The 21,295-nt window shown below is 35.0% G+C and overlaps 3 protein-coding genes and 1 pseudogene across 6 annotated transcripts; 1 reads left to right on the top strand and 3 right to left on the bottom strand.

Annotated features, from left to right (window-relative positions):
* Positions 1-127: 127 nt before the first annotated feature.
* LOC142542402 (putative beta-1,4-xylosyltransferase IRX10L) lies at positions 128-4,347 on the bottom strand. The gene is made up of 4 exons (XM_075649023.1): positions 3,897-4,347; positions 1,939-2,327; positions 1,312-1,553; positions 128-808 (listed from the first exon to the last, which is right to left on the bottom strand). The coding sequence occupies exons 1-4, from the start codon at positions 4,000-4,002 to the stop codon at positions 295-297; spliced, it is 1,251 nt and encodes a 416-aa protein (XP_075505138.1). The 5' UTR covers positions 4,003-4,347; the 3' UTR covers positions 128-294.
* A 1,586-nt stretch (positions 4,348-5,933) lies between these two features.
* LOC142542400 (pentatricopeptide repeat-containing protein At5g50990-like) lies at positions 5,934-8,449 on the bottom strand (annotated as a pseudogene).
* Positions 8,450-8,502: 53 nt separating this feature from the next.
* On the top strand, positions 8,503-11,022 carry LOC142542401 (mitochondrial import inner membrane translocase subunit PAM16 like 1-like). Of its 3 annotated transcripts, XM_075649022.1 has the most exons (5): positions 8,548-8,649; positions 9,455-9,521; positions 10,022-10,109; positions 10,436-10,566; positions 10,668-11,022. In XM_075649022.1, the coding sequence occupies exons 3-5, from the start codon at positions 10,067-10,069 to the stop codon at positions 10,788-10,790; spliced, it is 297 nt and encodes a 98-aa protein (XP_075505137.1). In that variant the 5' UTR covers positions 8,548-8,649; positions 9,455-9,521; positions 10,022-10,066; the 3' UTR covers positions 10,791-11,022. The 3 variants fall into 3 exon arrangements, with proteins under 3 accessions (XP_075505136.1, XP_075505135.1, XP_075505137.1); XM_075649021.1 differs by lacking the exon at positions 9,455-9,521 and having other exon boundaries at positions 8,503-8,649; positions 10,671-11,022; XM_075649020.1 differs by lacking the exon at positions 9,455-9,521 and having other exon boundaries at positions 8,505-8,649.
* Positions 11,023-11,749: 727 nt separating this feature from the next.
* On the bottom strand, positions 11,750-20,477 carry LOC142542399 (protein BONZAI 1-like). 2 transcript variants are annotated; one of them, XM_075649019.1, is made up of 16 exons: positions 20,124-20,476; positions 18,493-18,540; positions 17,908-18,056; positions 17,758-17,806; positions 17,000-17,056; positions 16,290-16,475; positions 16,047-16,181; positions 15,620-15,681; positions 15,439-15,541; positions 15,247-15,361; positions 13,617-13,693; positions 13,401-13,538; positions 13,162-13,326; positions 12,842-12,955; positions 12,608-12,704; positions 11,750-12,170 (listed from the first exon to the last, which is right to left on the bottom strand). In XM_075649019.1, the coding sequence occupies exons 1-16, from the start codon at positions 20,262-20,264 to the stop codon at positions 12,076-12,078; spliced, it is 1,731 nt and encodes a 576-aa protein (XP_075505134.1). In that variant the 5' UTR covers positions 20,265-20,476; the 3' UTR covers positions 11,750-12,075. The 2 variants fall into 2 exon arrangements, 1 of the variants encoding a protein (XP_075505134.1); XR_012819511.1 differs by lacking the exon at positions 11,750-12,170 and having other exon boundaries at positions 12,623-12,704; positions 12,842-13,047; positions 20,124-20,477.
* Positions 20,478-21,295: the final 818 nt, after the last annotated feature.

Below are 21,295 nucleotides of genomic sequence, written 5' to 3'. Positions count from 1 at the left end.
AAAAAAAACATATCCAAAATAATTATTATTTATGTAAAAAATAAAAGATCATAGTGTCATTTGAATTGATATATTTATAAAATCATATCATAATTTAAAATATTATCGAATGAAGTGCAATTTGAAATGCCGTCAAACAACATCCAGAAATGCTATCACAAGCAGTAATGAATTATTTTACAAGAAAATATAAGAGTAATCAAATATATTTCAAGATACACAAAATCCTGCTACAAAAACAAAAAGGTATCGAATTCTAGTGTAAAAATGGGACCATTACCAACAGGCAGCATCTTACCAAGGTTTGAGATCAGTTACTGGACCTGCTGTCCAGTTCAATATCTTTTCACCAGGTCTCAAGAAGACACTGTTACCATGTGGCAACTTACGAGCAAGCCCATTCAAGATTTGATGAAAAGCATCCCTGGCCTGAGCAGGTTGCGGGAATAGCATGGCCTGTTTCATGGAAGGGTTGGCGAGTAATCTCTGCTTCCTTAGTATTTCAGCGATGGGAATGGAGGTAAGAATTGTATCCAGCTTGGGAACATCATTTTCTGCTACAAATACCCCAATTTCTTCCCATGGAATAGCGTCAGCAAATGGTAAGACAATGTCATCAGCTATAATGACAGGTATGCAACCGAATATAACTGCTTCGACTAATCTGGGGCTCCATGGAGCCCATCCAAGTGGACACAGGCAAAAGATAGCCCTCTGCATATCCTCATAGTAGGTGGTCGGGTGCTCTGTTGAGATGTCAAACAAAGGATTGTTCTTATAGTTTTCCCACACTGACGCTCGGGCTCCTCTGAGAAGTTAGTAGCATATATTACCACAAAATCTATATTCCAGATGGGAAAATTTTAGATGAATGTTTCACAAACTAAAATATGAACTAGCCCCCTCGATTAAATTACTAGGCCCACCTTTATTCAATTGCGTAAGGAGGTTTTTTGTGTTTACAAAAAGAATAGGGCATGTCTCTCAATCCTCAATGAAATCATCAAATTATCATCGTAATTTCCATAAATCCAGAACATGAGTAAACAGTGATTTCAAATGAAATTTGAATAAATAATTTATATCTTCTAAATGAATGGCTTTCAAATAAAATTTGAATCAATAATTTATAACTCATAATGAATGACTCTGTTTAAGGTCGCAGAAGGTATTTTTAATTTTTTATACTACAGATATTTTGTTTGCATATTTAGTTATTTTTTCAAAAATGGTTCATAATGGATTCACCAATATAGGTTTATCTTATTTTCAAACACATGCATTCTTACTGAATAAAGATTGAGAGGATACCTTGCATAGTAACCACCTTCAGGATCATTACCAACATCATAGAACAAACCTCGGAAGTAAACAAAGATAGACCGAGGAGTACTAGGAGGAATTAAGTGCGCTTGCATTTTCTGTGGAGGAGCATATGGAGGAATTGTGATAGAGCCATCCTTTAAGCAAACATGGTTTCGCTGTCCAAATGTTTGAACTAAGGTAGCCCGTTGGAGTAGTGAAAGAATTCCCCTTTCAATAGCTTTCTCTTCCTGAACAAGAGTAGTACATACATTTAATAACAAATTATTCCACTGCGTAACAAAATTATTTCAAATATTCTAATAGTAGGTTCAAGAAATTTAAGCTAAGACGCAACTGAGATAAACACTACTTTAACTCGTTATTTAAACATAGAACTCGCCCTAATTTATTAAATATATGATGTAATTTGTTTACGTGATGTTTACTGGCATTTTGACATACAAATGCATAGGACGATATTTTGACGATTTTTGTCAGTGATAACAAGATTTTTGAGTTTTACCCGATTTCTGTAATTATACCAGATTCTACAATTTTATAGCATAGTTAACAATACCCAAATCCTGAATTTGTAAGTACAGAACATAGAGATGCATCGATCGAATTTCTTACTTGATAGTGAAAGCATGGACCAAAATCATGAGGCACGATGAAAAAGTGATCTGCACCTTCAGTCCGGTTCCAATAAGGCCAATTTGAAGCAATAAGCTGTATCGCACTCCTCATCATACGAGGCGATTTGAAAGGTAAAGGGAGACCATTTGGTGTGAGGTCACAAGTAGTATACACAGGGGTGTAAAACCAATCAGCCTCTTCAGGATTAAGAGTTCGAACAGGACTTGATAAAAGAAAACGGTGCATGTAAATCTCTGCAGCGAACATATGATTGAGGCATCTTGGATCCTTTTGTAGAATCTTTTTGTTGTATTTGCTGGGGAGATCGTAAATGAAAACTTTTAACCTTCCAACAGGGTCATCTTCCAAGACGTCACCAGCACTTCCTGAAATTCAAATGTCAGCTATTTAAAGGAAGTCTATACTTTAAGGTTAATAATACCTCAAAAGAAGTTGAAACTTATCAACCGAACTGATAGATATAAGTTAAGACTTAAAAAAACCTAGAGAATCAAATACCCAACCAGGTGTTACTTGCTCCTAACGATTTGATGTCATGTCAATTCAAACAGTATGAGTTATTCTTCCTACCTGACATACCTTGAGAGAGTGAACAAATTGAAGAGCTAGTGACAAAGAATAAAACACGCACAATGGGCCATGCACTCCTTTTGTTCGTAGAACCGTTTTTGTCAATACAAAATTCTTAAAACCTACTAAACCAGTCCATTTTTTGAACACACATTTCAAAACAATCCTATATATGTTGTCACGAGCCGCGAAGACGACGTGGGCCGAGAAGGGGCTGTGGACACCAATGTGGAGAAAGAGCCCAAGAATGAGGAGGACGAGCCCAAGAGGTATCAACGTTTCACACATGGGAAATTTAGGGTTAAAAGTTGAGGAGCAAGAAGATTTTTTCCTAGTTAGCAAAGATAATTATTTCCTTGTTTTACTATTTCCTTGTTTTTGAGATTTCAGCATATCTTTTAAATTTGGTAGGATTTTTCTTTCAGTTGTGAGGGATTGCATCATTAGTATATGTAGGGATTTGGGAGAAAGAGATGCTTATCAAAAAATATTATCAATAAAAGTTTATTTTTCAAGATCGGGTGGTTCTCTTGTTCTCTCGAGCCCCAACTCTTCAGCTAATCATAGGTCGTCAAGGGCGTAAATCAAAAAGACAGGAATTCTACTCCGAACGAAAAGATTTCACTGTCCAACGACCCATAACACGATCCCAAACGCAGGCACGTAACATATGTTCACTTTTAATTAACTCTCTCAGTCCAAAACAGACACCCTAACAAAAATACCCAAAATACATGCTTCATAGGCTTTAACAGCAGCTTGCACAACAAAACTCGTTAACTTACCATTAGCAGCTTTATGATGTTATCAATACATACAAACACCATATGATACCATAGAGTGATTTAAACTTCTCTACTGAGTAATCCTTCCTTCCCTAATACAATAAATCCATACGACTAAGCATGTCATCATAACCCAACCAAGAGAATTTTGAGAGACTGGATCAACTCGATCTACAAACGACCGAAAGTAGGTCCAAAACTGGAACCTCTAACACATCAGAAAATCATGGGTCACAGGAGCTACCTTTAGAAAACGAGTTCGCTTGATAGTAGAGCGGGATGGTGTTTGGGGAATGCTGGTATGGTAATTTCAGAAAAGTGCTCTGTGCGAGCATACTAGACACACGTATTTCAAGAAACCTTTTGAAACTCGCACTTCCAAAGAAAAAAAAAAGTATAATTGAATTGCGAACAAGCAAATCCTCACTTTCCCAAATAAAAAATAGTTTAACAAAAATGAAACCAAACCACAAGATGTTAAAGCAACTTAACTGATAAAGGTACGAAATTTCAATCAAGTTAAATTAACAAACGAATGGCAAAGTGCCCACCAAGAACACATGAAAACAATATTCTTACCGGAGATTCTCTCAGTTTGTTGAGTCCTTTGAAATTTGAAAGCTCCGATCCTCCAACAGAAACACAAAACCAAAATCACAGCAAAAACCCGTCTTCCATTCTTCATTTTTCACACTTCTCCACCACTCTCCCTCAAGATTAAACCAAAATAGACAATAAATCAAGGAAATCCCAATGCTTTATCACATTAAAATAAGCCCAAAGGAACGATTATGGAAAAAAAAAACATTAACTTGATATTAATGCAAATGGTTGGAGCGAGAGAACTTCGATAGTTGGAACGTCATTACAAATAGTAGTTGAGGGTAAGCCCTTTCTTGCAAGCTGGGATTTTTCGCAATGCATCACCAAAAAAATTTGTATTAAATAAATTGCAGGTATGTCATTTGCGTGTAGAAACAGGAAAACCCGATATATTTTTGGCGGAGGAGGGGATGTTTGGTCCGGATGGCAAGTGTCGACAGATTCAATGTATTAGTCCTCAATAATACATGTGTTTAATGTGATAAAAATATAAATATTATTTGAAATTAAAATTTATTTTTTGTAAATTTGGATTTTAATTATGATTATTTATTTTTGTGAATTTAGTTAAGATAATACTTAAGATGACGAAAATAACGAGAAGAGAATGTAAAAAAGTTTTTGAGTTAATAATTTATTTTATTTGTCATTTAATTATTAAATCTTTTGAAAAAATGGTAAAATTAAATTTGAAAATATATTAAAATTATAAATATAGTTTTTTCTAAAAAAAATTATGCATTATAATATAACAAAGATTATACATATGCTTAATTTCAAGTATAATTAAGGGGTGATTATAATCTTATCCTAATATTAAGTAATCAAACAAGTTAGTTTGTGGGGACAAAATGAAAGAATTTAAAATCTAAGAGTTCAAAAAAAAAACAAGTAATATTAAGTTTTTGTCTTGACAAATTGTAATCCTCTCACCAATTATTATATTGTAATAATTATGAAAAACATGATTCATCATTAGCTGAATACTTGAAATGCATTGACTAAAAAGTTTCTTAATATGTACTAGTTGGGGACAAAGACAAAAACTTGTATGAGACGGTCTCACGGGTCGCATTTTGTGTCGTGAGACGGATCTCTTATCTGGGTCATCCATGAAAAAGTATTACTTTTTATACTAAGAGTATTACTTTTTATTGTGAATATCGGTATGATTGACCCGTCTCACAGATAAAGATTCGTGAGACCGTCTCACAAAAGACCTATTCGAGGACAAATATGATGCATGAATGTAGCAAATTGTATATCCCTTCTTAAATAATCCCTTCTTGAATGTAGCGATCTTAATTTCTTATCTAGTTGTACTTTAAAAGAAAATGTTACCTGTTATATGGCTGGATGGATTGGATGGTTAAACCATGATTATTTCACAAATAATAATAATATAATATAATTTTTAATCTATTTTTAATGTGGATTTATTATGATATTTAACCATTTTCTAAGCTAATTACTTCCAAAGAGTTCTAATATAAGATAGTAGTGTATACAATACTATGAAAATAGTAACAACTCAAATAGAAAAAGATTGATTTTCTCAATTAAATTATTAAACCAGTACTTTACAACTGTGTTATCTTTAATAAAACAAAAGCGTCACCTTTTTTTAAAAAATAAAATAAAATAAAATGAACTTACGTGAATCTCTTATAAGAGAAACATGAGATATTGAAAATTAATACATCTACATATAGAAACCTCGTGGTGATGATGCAATATCCTCATGGAAGATCAGACAATTTTTTATTATTTTATAAATATAAATAATTAAAATCTATATTACATAAAAAAAATTTGTTATTGATATTAAATCCGATGGGATTAACTTTCCATTTTCAAGATTTGATGGAGCGTCGATCTCAATGGAACTGAGAAGGTCGGGCCTCACTCTCAAGATTGTGTTGCTGCTTTCATTTTGTTTCACTTTTCCTTTTTGGTGTTGCTTTTCACCTAATTAAGGAGAAACTATAGCTCAAGAATCAAAATATAACAAGCAAGAAACTAAAACTCACTGCAATGGATTAAGAAGCAACTAAGATCAACAACTAAAACCTGAAAATTTTATGTGAACAGAAGTTGAATTTTTTCTCACATAATTTACTAGTTTCTAGTTGAGGTATTTTTTAGGGAATACACTGAACTGCTCGACCTGGGTCGGATGTCTCATTGTTTCTCTCATCCCATGCAGCTCAACCTTTGTTCACATCAGATTTGCTACGATGTTGAGGAGAAGTCTTTCTAGCGAAGTCGATGCAGGACCAAATGATATGCGAACTCAAGTTCAGCTACCAGTAATCTCCACAGGTACAAGAGCCCTTTTCAAAACTATGAAACCGCATCCTATCCCTTACCGTTATAATCCTATTCAATACCTTCGACACGATTTTCATCCAAGAATGGCAGTCAGTACAAGTACGCAAGTTTTTAGAAATCAAAATTTTAGTTCCTGGACTCGATTTCAGGATCCCATACGCCAATGTCAGCTTTTCACTGTGATAATTCAAGTTTTCCTCCTTTTCTTCCTCAGATATATCCATGAAAACTGAGTCACGTGCACATACATAACCTTCCATTCTTGCGCGATGGAGCAACGCTTCCAATACTCTGTAGATCGCCTCAGTTTCAGGGTGTGACCTATCACCAGCCTTAAAGTAGTGAATGGAACCGTGCAATTCGACCCAACTTCTTCCTCTACACTTACGGACTACCCTTCTTATTCATGACATGCCTCACAGTTTCTGCATCGTCCCATTTATTTACAGAGCAGTACATATTTGACAACAATATATAATCTCCACTTTCAAGATTCTTTATTTCTCCAACCGCAATTTCACCCAACTCGTGATTTTTGTATGTTTTACAAGCACTAAGCAGTGCCCTCCATGTGACAACGTCAGGTTCCATCGGCATTTCTTGAATTAATGCATAAGCTTCTTCTAGCAGTCCTGCTCTCCCAAACAGATCAACCATTGCTCCATAATGCTCAAGTTGTGGCTGAATCGAGAAATTCTTTTGCATAATGTCAAAATAGTAGCGACCCTGGTCCACAAACCCACAGTGACTACATGTTGTCAAAATACTGATAAAGGTTAAAGGATCAGGTGAAATTTTTTCTATTTGCATGTTTGAGAACGCAGATACTGCATCTGAAACAAGGCCATGCATAGCTAAACCTTTAATCATAGCATTCCATATGGAAACATCATTTCTTAAGGCAGTATCAAATATAGATTTAGCTATCTCAATTCTTCCACATCTTGAGTACATATCTATGAGAGCAGAAGACAAAATATAATTTAGTTGAACTTTTTTCTCGATCATCAACTCATGCACCCACTGTCCATGATTAAGAGCTCCAAGCCTGGAGCAAGCGGCAATAGCAGATGCAAAAGTAAATTTGTCTGGTTCAATACTTGCTTTTACCATATCTTTGAATAGGCCAATTGCCTCAAGAAAGTATCCGTCTTTTACACAACCTCCAATTGTTGAGTTCCAAGTGACCACATCTCGTGTAGATGATGCCAAAAATATTTTCTTGGCAACATCAAATTCCCCAACCTTCACGAAACTATTGATAACAAATTGGAATAAACCACATCAAAATTAAGGTAGAAAAATCAATCTAGTAATTTTCTAGCAAGATTGAGTTGTTCACATGATGTATACACGGTAATCAACATGGATAAAAGGGGCATGCACATTCCATACCCATGTTTAATGATTTTTCCGTGTACGGAATTCGCTGTTCTGAAATTTGGGGGTAGCTTGCACCCTTCAAGAATATGAAGAAGTGTCGGATCATCTAAAGAAATCAGCACATATATGAGAATCAATTACACTTAGGCATTTTACATCTGTATATGAAATCTAATTCACGCTGGAAACAACAGAAAATTTAAAGCTCATTGATTTGGCATTTTACTATTGCAATCCTCAACCATCTTCAGCCAATCATACAACAAAATAACATCTAAAAGCATGCAAAATTTTAATACAAAAAACAAAACATTTACTAAGAACTACACTCATAAGAACCAGCACACCAATCTCCAGTCGGAGAATATATCAAAGTTTAACTTAAATGATCCATCCCCTTTTCATTATCTTCAAACGTAAAGTTCTACCGTCTGAAAACTTAAGTTTACAGAACTAATTCCATAAGTAAACCATAAGTACTGCAAATAACCCAAGAACACTGACATGCCACAAAAACCAAAAACAAGCAGAATCAGGTCAAATGGAAAGCAAAGTACCTGTCACTGAATGAAGGTTTCGAGCTGGAGGTATGATTGAAGAAGGTTGTGGGATGAAAGCGGCGTTGTTCAACGATCCAAGAAACGCTGTTTTCGAAGAAAACAGGTTCCTTCGCACAACCTTCATCTATTTCTTTAAACTAAAACAAATTTTTTAGCATCCTCAAAAATAAAAACCGGGTCAATTCAAAAAGACCGGGGTCCTCAAGAAATTAAGGGAACCGGGATTAAGAACCCCGGTTCCTTGTTTTTGGTTTTTGTTTTTATTCTATAATTAAGAATAAACCCGTTAAATTTTTTTTTAAAAAAAGAAAAATAATAAATAAAATCAAAGGAAAAAGTCCATTCTATCCCTACACACGAATCATCACCATCTTCGCCCTGATCGACGCTGCCGCCTTCATCAACCCCCGTCGACGCCACCTCCACCGCCCTTGCGTATCGCCACCTCTGCCATGGTTCACCTCTGTCTTTGTCTCCTTTCCTTTTGTGTGTTTGAATATTAATATGTTCGCTAGTTATTGATAGTAGGTTAACTTATTCTCACGCACATATTTATATCAATCGCGGACATGGTTGAAACGCAAAACAATAGATGAAAAATGAGCTTTTTTTTCTCATTCGGCTTGCTCAAACCATTTTATGTGGGTCGGGTTGGGTCGGGTTGGGTATCGCGTGTGGGGTTTTGGGAATTGGATGAATTTCTTTACGGCCATTGATATTCATTTAGTATGATTGTTGCATATAAATGCTATTTTGTATTCGGTTTGTTTTCTCATACTATTGTATTTTTGTTATCCAAATGGGTTTTTGTAGGCTCAAAACAAAACATGTTCTTTCATGTGTGTATCATGCATTCTGTATTCATCTGCTGAATAAAATCCATACCTGGTGGGTGGCAGACGCTGAAGAACCCATGAATTTCGATTGTAATGATTTGGAAAATATTGGAGGCAAAAATTACTTGTGCAAATCGAAGTGCTTTTACAGAGATTTAATAATGGTTGAAACCTAAAGTCAAGATATCTATTTTGTCTTATCAGATGGCTAGTTCTATAGCTCTTCATGGAATTTGAGGATGTCAAATTTTGAAGGAGCGGGAGAGTGCTGTGCAGTAATCTCCCGAGTTTTGATTTCTATGAATTCCACTTTCTTTAATTTTTAATCGTCACAAACTGTTATTTATTTCCTGTAGAAGGTACTTTGAGAGTCGGTAGTACTTTAAGAAAGTAAACCGTGGATTTCATTTGTTTTCATTTTTAGCATGTCAAGATTGATTTATATTCAAGTGCTCATATGCCAATGATGAGGGATATTGCGCGAGTATAGGGTTATGAATTTCTTATCCTGGAACAATTTAAAGGCTGTTTTATGTCTCTTCCTCTGTTTCTGTTGTATCGATGAGGCGTATTTTCGTGTAACAAGCAGTATTCCTTGCCAAGGTAACATGGTAATGATAAAACTTGGAAATGCGACATTCAATTAGCTCTGGAAGAATACTAAATTTTCTTATGCATTTGATCTATTTCTGCCAATTTTGAATTGACTTTCATTGATAACTTATCTATTTTTTATATGAACTGTAAATAACTACATTTTTTTTATCTTAACGCAGTTGTATTCTTGCTTTTATGTTTGGATCTTGTTTTTATATGGAAAATTCCTGAAATAACGTACATGTCCAGTATTTAAACAAAATATAATCATATTTAGACTCCAAGATTGTATCGAAGTGAAGAACCAAATTCTCCACCAATTGAAATCAAGAGTAATTATTTGGGAGGCTGTATTCAATTGCTAATTCATTATTATTGTTACTCAATCTCGTAGGCTGCGAGGATTCTCGCAAACTTGATTGTAGTGGGATCTGGAATAATGGCCAGAGCATTGGTGCAAGCATATCGTCAGGCCCTTGCAAGTAAGTCCTCTTTTGGGATTATGACTGGAGTTCTTGTGTAAGCTTATCGTGAACATCTTAGAAGCTTCAACAGATTACAAGATGTTCTCAATGACAACCTGTTTATTATATGGTGAAATAGCAAGGGAGTTTTGAATCTGATAACATCTTACTATTGGTGCATATAAGCCCTCATCATTATCATTTCTGATCGAATGTATGTATCTTTTGCTTTCATTGAAATTAGTTAGGGACTAACTCAGGGATTATGACCATGCTGTGTCGTCAGTTTCTTTTTCACGGTTGGCCTTTTTCAATATTTCTTTCACTTCTACTATTTATTTCAGATGCCTCAAAGAATGGAGTTGCTCAAGAAGCTGTGCAGAACATCAAAAGGGCAAGTAAGACAATGACTGAAGCAGAGGCAAGGCAAATTTTAGGTGTCACCGAACAGACAACATGGGAAGAGATTTTGAAGGTTTCCCATCCCTATAAAATGACTAAAAACAGTTGTCTGCAAATTTTTTCTATATTTTCCACATAATGGCATTGACTTGGAATATCACCTCTTGTTTTCAGCAGTATGATAACCTGTTCGAACGGAATGCTAAGAATGGGAGTTTCTATCTTCAATCAAAGGTCCACAGAGCCAAAGAATGTCTGGAAACATTTCACCAAACAAAACCACCAGAAACAAATTGAATGGATTACGCAGTCTCCCTTCAAGTGGTGTCTTCTGCATATTTGATTAGCTGCCCTATAATTCTTGGCAGGTTTTTCTCTCACGCATCTTCCGTATGTGGACTTCCTACAATTTTGATACAAAATGTTACTCTTCCTCCCTCAATATGTATTGATATTTGGCTGATGGTTCTGTATAATTTGAAGACCAGAATGTTTTATTCTCCAAAATTAGCACATGATACTTTTAATCGTGTTTGTAGCCTTACCAAAATCTGAGTTAAGGAAGCGACTCCTTGTTTCAAAGTATGTAATGCGTGAGCAAAATAAACGAGACACATGGTGCTCCAAACCTTAACGGGGAAAAATTGGATATCATTCACATCTTTATGTTTGAGCTTAGGTTAAATTTTACAGAGGTATCTCAAGGCTCGCCTCGAAAATTGAATACGAATTATTTTGCATTTAAGTTTAGGACAAGTTGGAATTAAGTCTTAATTTGTTTGATTTGAATTTGGTTTTTGAACCTTGTCAAGTGAAATTATATAATGGCTTGATCTAATGAGCTTGTTCGATTTTAAATATACTTATGACCTATTAATAAATCAAAAGGCTCACGAGCAATTTGAGATCTTCTAAGTAAACATTTAAATTTGAATTAAGTTATATATATATAATTGCATCTATTCAAATTAAGTCAGAGTACAAGAATTTGATAAAAGATATATTTTGGTCAACCGGAGAAGTTTGCAAGTTCGTTCAAATTGTTTGTATTCATTACGCTTAAATTTAAATATTGTGTTGTACATATCGCCTTACCTCTCCATTTGGAAAGACAGGAACATCGTAGATTCGTAGGTCAACAAACTGTTAACTTCCTCTCAATTCTTTTACTTGAAAGTGGAAGCAAAACTATACATAGGCTAATAGCAATTATCAGAAAAACACTCTGGATGACCAAAAAAACATTTCCTCACAAATTGCAATTATCTTGCACAAAATCTTTATCAACAAAATGAAACTCTCTACAACTTCATCATTCAAGAAATATTTCTAAAGCAAATCTTTTCCAACAAAATGAAACATTACACGTTAAACAAGAATATAACATTACGCATTAAACAAAAAAATATTTCTGTACTCGTTTTCAGAATGAAGAACACGTGCAAAATTGTTATATAAACAACTTCAAGTGTTTTCACTGGTAAGACGAAAAAAGATCTCACCAGAAGCTTAACGGAGATGATGCTCTGGTGCTCCAGCCACAGGCCACATAACAAGAATGCTATAAGCAAATTTAAGATCGTCATGCATTTGGAGTAATACCCCGAACTTGCATGTATGTCAAAAACTGGGAAGGCAATTCTGCCAAAAGAGATTGAGTCACGGAGATTTCTCCACCTGCAAATAAAAATTAAAATTTTCTTAAAACAATCTTTTAGCGCAACTTTAGACTCCAACTTTAGGTAACAGTTATATTGAATCGAGCCCGACTGCAACACTAAAGTTTATAAGTGGTGATAATAATGGTGCAATCCAAATCTTTAAAATGTAGGTTAACCCATGCAAAACACTTTGGTTGCTTTCTAGTGAAGGTTATCAGACAATCCAGGGATTTGGATTATTTCTCATGCGGATCCAAAAATCCTCATCCATTGCTCAGACTGAGAATCAATCCAGTGCTATTGGTTCTGATATTATTTTTTTTGGCAGGGCATCTGTCATCTCTCCGGAAAGCACAATTTTGAACTATACAAGTATACAACAACCAAGCATCGTGTTTGAATATTATCCCACATAGACCAAGAGGTTCTTTATCTAATACATTTCAGGCTTACCCTGTACATCTCGGAAAGGGACAAACTGAACTATATCACGTGATGCAACCCTTCCACTCGAACTTTCAAGTCTCTCCCCTTTATCTGCATCTAATATCTGATAAAAGAAAATGGCAAAAGTACAGCATAGAGTGGGATGGATATCAAATATCAGCTGGAAATGTTGCTACGCCCATTTTAGGATATGCTTCTAACAAGTTGAGACCATTTAAAGAAGATAAGAAAAATACATACTTCCATTTCCTTAAAATCAGCACCTCCAACCCCAACAATTAGTATGGACAGTGGCAGATCTGATGCCATGACAAGGGCATCCTTTGTTTCCTGAAGATCTGTGATAACCCCATCCTAAAGAGGTTCGGGTGTTGGAACAGATAAGACAGGATCAAACAAAAAAACGCATGAAATCAGACAGAAGCGACAATGACTTGACCTAATAACTGCAAGGTTATTACACAGTTCTGTTAAGAGATGCATGATGCAGATGCATCAACAAGAACGCAATTCAGTATAAACAATCCATATACGAAACTTGAAAGTGTAAGTTTCATTACCGTGATGATTAACAAAATGAAATACTTTTTTTCACCATTGGCAACAGATCCACTAGCTATCTGTGCTGCCTTCGTAACTACATGTCCAAATAATGTAGGTCCGGCCAGTGAAACATTGAAAAGAGCACTTGTATATGCCATCATAATCCCATGGATTCCTTCAACCTGGGACAAATAATAAGTGATGATGAAAAATTACCACTAGTGGAAAGAAACAAGTTTTAAAAAAGAAGGTTCACCTCACAATAATGACTGCTGCCATTTAAGTTGAAACAATGGGATACAGGACCATCAATTGGACGTGCTCCAAAACCCCAAGCAGGAAATTTTTTGTCTGAATCATAAAACTGCAAAACTCCTCCTACCTCTGAAATTGCCTAAATTTAGAGAAGTGAAATTATTTGTCTTTTCACACCTATATGTGTTAAAATCACTTAGAAATACATCTATCTTACTCTCTGATATGCATTTAATCTTCCTGAATGATCAATATAGTGCAATGAATCCGGTAATCGGGGATTGCCATTTGAAGCTGGTTAAACAAGCGAGCATTAGTGAAGACCTATTCAAAACTCCGATCAAATTGTATTCAAATATATACATTGACGTGCATTCATCACTAAGAGATATAAGCAAAGACGCCACATATTTGAAGGTAGGAAAAGCGAAATCTTGATAAATTAGTTCTTAAATTTTATAAAGCTAGGGAAAATGACAATCAGAAAATGTATGCTCATGCATAATCCACCTTTGATACTTCAACCTTTTTCATAACTTAGGCTTATAGCCCCTCATATGTCCACAAGAAAGAGGCAACACAGTTTTTAGATAATCAAATGATTACATTATTTTGCAGAGAATTTCATGTTTGATTTATTCAGAATTCCAAAAAGTAAAAGATGTCCAAAAAAGGAAAGCCACATAAATAATGTGGTTCAACCACCTGACCTACATCCACTGTGCAAGAACCATATGCCCAAACAAACTGCAAATCTTTATTTATCATAATCACTTCCTCTTCATTCCCAGGCAATAAAAATCCAAAAATGAGAACAGTTTAATGGATGGAATCAATCTAATTTATTCATGATCAAATCAGAAAATTATTTCCACACGGTGCACAATTTTGTGGTCATATTTCTACAGTTTTTCGGTACTCATTTGTGTAATGAGTAGTGTAGTTGGCGCATTTTTTTCTTACTTAACGTATTCAGAATTTTGAAGCAGATAAAGTATGGTACTTTTCAGTGCATCGGGCAAAGGGGCAAGAAAAGTCCTTCACTTTAAATGTGACCATACATGCCATAGCAGAAGTAGGGAGTAATGAGCAAAATATATCAAGTTGATAGGTGGAGGCCACTAAGGGACCACAACATATATACAAAAAGGTGAGGTAGTAGGAACTACATGACATGACCACTGCATCTCTATATTAACATTTATTATCATAAATATAATTGGGTGAGTATTAGGTTTCGGTGGAAGTCACCTTTATCCTAAACCCAAAATATTATACAGAAATTATTATGTAACCTTGAACCCGACCTCTAGCCCAAACAACCTATTGGAATTGGTTGAAACAATACCAGACAACCACCGCTATATAGCAGGATCTGCCTCAAAAATATAATCCGAGATTGAACCAGCAAGAACCATTTTAGGAAGGAGGAAAATCAAGCCTAGAACAAGAAGTAACTTATATCAACTTAATTTGTGGAAATGTCTCAACAATACAGAAACCATGTAAAATTTATAATTCTTGCCATCCACTATTACATGGCCTGGTTTGTCTTTCACAGTAACAACTCTTTATTTTCGATATGTAATGTATTATAATAAGTAACAGGCTCTCTCCAAAATCTTCCTAAGATAATAAATACCACTGAAGGAGTAAAATTATGATGCATGAATCTAGGCAGAACGTACAGCAGCATAAATTGATTATCTAACTATCGCCAAAAATAATCTATTTTTTCAATGCACAAATTGAAATTGAAAAAAAAAATCCAGTTCTCAAAAAAATAAACAGATCTAGCCACGTAAGACAGCCAAAACAAAATCAAACACACATGTAAACAAGCATACCAGTGAAATCAATTGCAACCATGAAGTTCAGCTCAAAACCTCCAGCCAAGTAATCTAGGAATGTATAACGGATGTTTTCTGAATACTTGTCCACAAACAACTGACTCTTCAAGACCTATGGATGAAAGACAAAAACCAAGCAACAATGACATTCTGGTAGGAAAACTTATTGAGGAAAACTAGACATTTTACCTTGTTTTGTTGATTTTGCTCAACAGACACTGGGATGAACAAATTCTCCCCTGTGACAACAGAATGTAGCTTTTCTAACCCTGCCAGTGATTTTTGAACTTTCCTGGACAATAAGGATGTGGAGAATGCAAGTTCAGAAACAGTAAACGTACTTGGCAAATAGAAACGAACAGTCACTTACCCAAGTAAATCATGTTTTCCATTGCTATTGAAGTTAAAACACTCGATGGTTAATGGGCTGTCCTGCAACAATAAGAATTTATTATTACATTGAAAAGAACCCCTAAAAAAGAAAAAAGAAAGTAGCTTAAAATGGGATGAGAAAACGTAACTTCCAATTTCGCATTCAGTTCTATTTCAACTATTCATGTTTAATTTGAACACACCAATGCCGGTCCAGAACCTAGCTTGTTATAGGGTTTCAGCATGGAATAAGTTTTTCATGGCTAGCTTGAACGAAAACTCCACGGTGCGTTAGATAAGAATTAGTTAGGACTATGGAAAAAGCTACTTAATTATCTAACATGGAAGTATGCCACCAAGTGAGAGGATGAATGAGTTTTTAGTTTCAATCTACTGTTGCAACCTTTTAGGACTAGTTTCAGTACCTTACTTCCAACTTGCTGAATACTCAAGAAAATTGGTTTCCATTTTGGATTGTGGTCATTATTCAAGACTTCAGTTTTGCAAATTGGAGCAGTTACACCACTTTCTGTGATTTTCGATATCACCAGAAAAGGATCCTGTTAACAAAAGAAAACAAAACAAAACAAGAACCTTTACATCAGCTCTTCCACCTTCGTATGCAAATACAACAGCAAAATTAAAAGGAAGAACTTCCATAGTCATACGCATTTGCAAAACAAATCCTTAGATTCCAAGCCTGAGCATCTCAATATCAATTCAGTTGTAGTCTTTGAGGCCACAATTTCCTCGGCGTAAATTGTGAGCTGACCATATCTTCGCACATGGGTTGGACTACGAACTTCTTCCCGTCCAAGATCTAAGGTCAATGTCTTGTTTGATTTTGTGACAATCTAATAGGAAGAAAGAAATATGGATCACATTGGTGAGGGAAATGACCAACTTCTAATAGTAATTTCTTGCACTGGAATTTAGAAAGCTCTTTAACAAATATATTTCATGTTGCCAAAAACGCTGGACAATTGAATAATTAAACCATGATAAAGAAGTTACTGAAACAGAGTTGAATTCTGGCGACACTCCAGTCAACTAATAAATTCAATATCAGAGAAGCTATTATGAAAACTTATAGGCAGTACTCATATGATTAACGAGGTATTCCAACCAGGGTAATATATCAAAAAAACTTGACTATGATAAAAACTATCCTCTAAAGCAAGTACTGTATTCTAAACTATATCGTAAAACAAAGCAAATTATAAAAACAATGGACCCAGAAAAACAGAACTCCATTGTGGCGCAATGTGTCTGGGTTCTCAGAGGCATTGATTGTGCAATTAATACTGATTGCTTTATTTCTATTTCTGCTGCATTTCTTTGATAAAGGCAACATGGCTAGAATGATAAAGAATTATACCTGTGATAATGAACAACTAGACTCACCAAGAAACTGCTGCTCCTCCAGCTTAAGTGCCTACGCAAGACAAGAATATATTTATCCAAACAGAAATACAAACTTGGTAGATAGCAGTGAACATAAAACTAGCATAAATCACGTTTCGGCATCCATATTAGAGTACAGGACTCGTCAAACTGTAAAAACATACTCCATATACAGCAAATACATGTAAGAGAGCAAAGATCGGCAACCAGGATGATAAAGAATTTGAAAAACAGGAGACGGCAAAAAGAAGCTATTCAACAACAGCTTCAGATGCGCCATTGCAAGAACACCTCACAAGCAATTAGGCTCAGAAAAACAATATGTCGTTTACCATATCCTTCTATCAGATTTTACACATTGCCATTAGCTAACAAAGAAAACAAAAAAAACAAAGAAACACGATCTTTCCTTCGATAAATAAAACTACTTTTTCTGTGTATCGGAGAGAGAGAGAGACAAGCTAAGCAGATAATTTAGCTAGATGAATGTCAAACAAGAATTTTGCCAAACAAAAAAAACCCAGCCAACCAAAACCATAAAACTAACATTGCCTCACTGATTATTCAACAAAATCTCTGCATACCTTAACAAAGATAGTTTAGCTGTAAATATCATCCAAGAGAGTTAGCATCGATCAGGGTAATGGTACATCCGTGCAAATTAAATTTAAATAATTTAAAAGGCACCATCTTTCATAAACAAAAGCCAAACAGTAAAGACAATTGATATACCTTCACATCAACATCGTGAAACTGAGTGTCAACATCATAGACTCGAACCCTGGAATGAATACAGTTTCCTTGTTTTATAAAATTGCGACAAAAATAAGGAAGTCTTTGATACTTTTGTTATAAAGGCAATAGTAACACATCAAAACTCACACAAAATTCTGCACCATCTCAAACTGATAAGTAACTATGTGCTTTCTAATCCACTTGGGATTCAATGAATTCAAAACTACTTCGGTGCGTCCAAGCTCTTGAAGCAAACCATCGGTCCCTTTCATATAAAGAACCGCCATAGGATCACTCTGAAAGGTGACATCAACTGTGAGTGGCAAGAACAAGTATCCAACAGCTGCAACTTATGTGCAAAGGGAATCACCAGAATTAGCAGGTATGCTTGGTAAATACTAGAGAGCACGACTTTACATAGAAAAAGTGTTAAGGAAATATTGACATGTATTATTCTGGAACAGTTGCAATTCAAAGTTACAGTCATATCTCCACAGCATGTAATACATCAGAAAAATATTGAATGTACAAAAGAGCTAATTACTCTAGTGCTGACATATGAATAGAATGATTTGTGAAATTGTGAAAACAAGATAAAGAGATGTGAACAGAGAATGGTGGCATGATATGATGATAAGTAGTTGGCAAACAACATAATATGATTGTCTAACTACGAATTGGTAGAAAATTCAACTTGTATACTTTCTTGTTCAGTGTGATACATCAACATACCTTGGAGAACACATCCCGATCACGCAAGTTTGAAGCAGAAAGAGATAGCTGCACATCATGCAAAAACAGTAAGAATGCCAACCTCAAAGGGTTCATTAACAAGAAAGTATGTCGAAAGTGGACACTGTTGTAGAGTCAAATCCATTTACTAAAGCCAGTAGACAACTATTAGTACGGTTACAGAAAATATCAAGAAGTCAATGAAGCTGATGCCAAGTCAAAGAGAATTCAGAGTGGATCACGGGATGACATACTTGACCCAACGTCAACAATTGTCAAAATGCATATCAAATAAGAAGTTTCCTTTTTGTAGCTGAAAATCATAGTCTATGAATCTGTATTTACAAAATTGGATAATTCCATGAATCTGTCAAAACGAAATTCAGCTTCAAACACATATAAGCATATTTTATCCTCATCAGACTCCTTCATTAGAAGGCTTGCAACGACAAACAATTAACTAGTTGGCATAATGAAACTATTGAGGGGATGGAGCAAAGACAATTCAGTCGATGAATTTCTAGAAGAGAGTTGCCATTAACATTGTTCCACTCTACCATGTGTTAGACGCCACACTCCATTTTGCTAGCTCATGAAAAGGAGGTCTCTCTCCACATGAGCCGGTGATTTACATGGGTACACAAACTGAAATGGAATTATGACAGAGCATAGAAGGTCAATAAATCCAGTTTAACTTTGACTAGTTGACTAGTCTGTTGACTGGGAAGTTGACTGCTAACTGGGGTGACAACCAAATACTGAGTTGGATGGATATTAATTTTTGTGCCCGGACTCCAATTTTTTCAACTTCAACAATAAACAAAAAGAAGAAAATAAATAAATGTTCTTGTCATTAAAAATAAAGAAATTCAATTGATCATAGCCTTTTTCCGAAAAATCAGGTAGAAAACATATATGAATTAGGGATCATTGATCAAAATAGAAGAGGAAACATTGTCAGATTCTACTCCCTTGAAAAGGAATTTACTTGACAGAAACTCTTGGTCTGGTTTTGTGTTTCAACAATATATGCAAAAATCTATAGTCAACGTCCATCGGATCAGACATGTGTACAAGGCTATCCTTTTTCCTTGGATCATTCAGAACTTCCTTTGGGATAAACTTTTGCTTTCAAGAAGCATACATGAAAGGAAACACTAGTGTTCAGACCATACCGAAAATTCTAAACTTCCGTGGTGTGCATTTTTCCCAAAGACCCTGAGCATTTCACGGGTCCTCGTGTGCCCAAAGCCTACAAAGAATAGCATCGCAAAGCCTAAAAGCCATCATACACACTCGAGACTTAATTCAAGCTAGCGCGTAAGATCAACTAAGATTTTTAGAATCGGCAATCACAAGCATATTGGTACCGCGGAACCCAAAAGTGAATACTAATATGACTTTGGCATCTATTAATGAGTTCATAGTTGTTACCCCGAACCCGAGTAAAGAGGCGGTCTCGTGAGAAAAAAAAAGTCAAATCATTCCTACAATAGCGACTTCTGCATACTATAAAGAACAAACTCCAATCCGATTTATTACCTCTAAACAATCCCATCCCTCTCAAAGTTACATATTCACTCTCCAGTTCACACGCCCTCTCGTGGGAAAAAAAAGAAGCAATAACGCACCTCGATCTGGGAGAAGAGGCCGTTGTGGCCACGAGACCTGAGGTAGGTATCAACGGCGTCGTTCGTAGGGTTGGCCGCCGTGCTGGTGCTTCCTCCGACCGCCGACTTACCGCCGGCGACATCGGAACAGCAATTTCCCATCGCCAAGCCTCCTCACCCAAATAGTTAACGAAACTGACCAGGCACCGAGATATAACGCCAGGCAAGAGGCGATGAAGAGATCCCAAGAGATTTGAAGAGCCAAAAAACACACACACATCGTGTATTAAAGAAGAGAGAGTTGATCGAGTTCCTGCAGACTGGGTCCCACTTTGACTGCCTGTCCCAGGCAATGTTGGTCATAAGCGTTACCGGGCATTCGAACTAGACATTGGTCACGTTGTAACCATATGCCTCGTAGACGCGGTGTGTGTAAAATTTTTTTATAATTATCGAGAAAATAAAGTAAAATTTGGTAAATGATTTGAGGGATTAAAATATTATTTGAATTGTTACAGTTAAAAAAATAAAACAAAATTGTTTGTTGAAATTAAAAACAAATAAAAACCAAAGTGTAATATTGATATCACATAAAGACAAAATTGGAAGATTCAAAAATAGACCAAGACACTATTTTGTCTCTATTATAGAGATTTTTAATTATAGTAGTAGATATTTATTGTTTTGAAAGGTTTCATTTATTTGTGATATTAAAAATTTAAATATGATATGGGATTTGTCCGATTTTTTTTATAATTATAAAATATTATAATTTAAAAATTAAATATATACTATAGTTAAATGTGTGAAATGTTAGCTTCAAAATTTTAGAAAAAACTTCACCAAAAGTACTCTTGTTTTATTAATAGTATATATATTAGCATTATTGTATATGTGTAGCAGACTTCCATGGTTGGTTTTTTTGTATATAATTATTTTTTGGAGTTAAATCTGCTTTTTATATAAACTATAAATAATTATATTGAAAAAATATATAATTATTTTGTTGTAGTTTATAATTATCATTTGGATAATGTGTGATAATTGTTAAAAAAATTTATTGACCATATTTATAATTTATATGGACTGCATGTCAATTTTTTATAAATAATTCAGCGATTATATCAAATTTATGTGTAATCTATTTCGTGTAACAAGAATAATTTTCAAATTTAATATTATAATTGGGATAA

Source organism: Primulina tabacum, chromosome 4 (assembly GCF_025594145.1).
Source record: "Primulina tabacum isolate GXHZ01 chromosome 4, ASM2559414v2, whole genome shotgun sequence".
NCBI classification, from domain to species: Eukaryota; Viridiplantae; Streptophyta; class Magnoliopsida; order Lamiales; family Gesneriaceae; genus Primulina; species Primulina tabacum.
This window is presented reverse-complemented; position numbering and strand designations above follow the sequence as displayed.

Coding starts and splice junctions, on each gene's coding strand:
- LOC142542402 (XM_075649023.1), bottom strand. CDS start 4,002: ATGAAGAATGGAAGACGGGTTTTTGCTGTGATTTTGGTTTTGTGTTTC. Junction 1,554..1,938: donor GTCCATGCTTTCACTATCAA/GTAAGAAATTCG, acceptor ACTCTTGTTCAG/GAAGAGAAAGCTATTGAAAG. Junction 809..1,311: donor GAAGGTGGTTACTATGCAAG/GTATCCTCTCAA, acceptor CTAACTTCTCAG/AGGAGCCCGAGCGTCAGTGT.
- LOC142542401 (XM_075649020.1), top strand. Junction 10,110..10,435: donor ATATCGTCAGGCCCTTGCAA/GTAAGTCCTCTT, acceptor TATTTATTTCAG/ATGCCTCAAAGAATGGAGTT. Junction 10,567..10,667: donor CATGGGAAGAGATTTTGAAG/GTTTCCCATCCC, acceptor TCTTGTTTTCAG/CAGTATGATAACCTGTTCGA.
- LOC142542399 (XM_075649019.1), bottom strand. CDS start 20,264: ATGGGAAATTGCTGTTCCGATGTCGCCGGCGGTAAGTCGGCGGTCGGA. Junction 18,057..18,492: donor ATCGGGATGTGTTCTCCAAG/GTATGTTGATGT, acceptor GTCACCTTTCAG/AGTGATCCTATGGCGGTTCT. Junction 17,057..17,757: donor TTCACGATGTTGATGTGAAG/GTATATCAATTG, acceptor TGTCTTGCGTAG/GCACTTAAGCTGGAGGAGCA.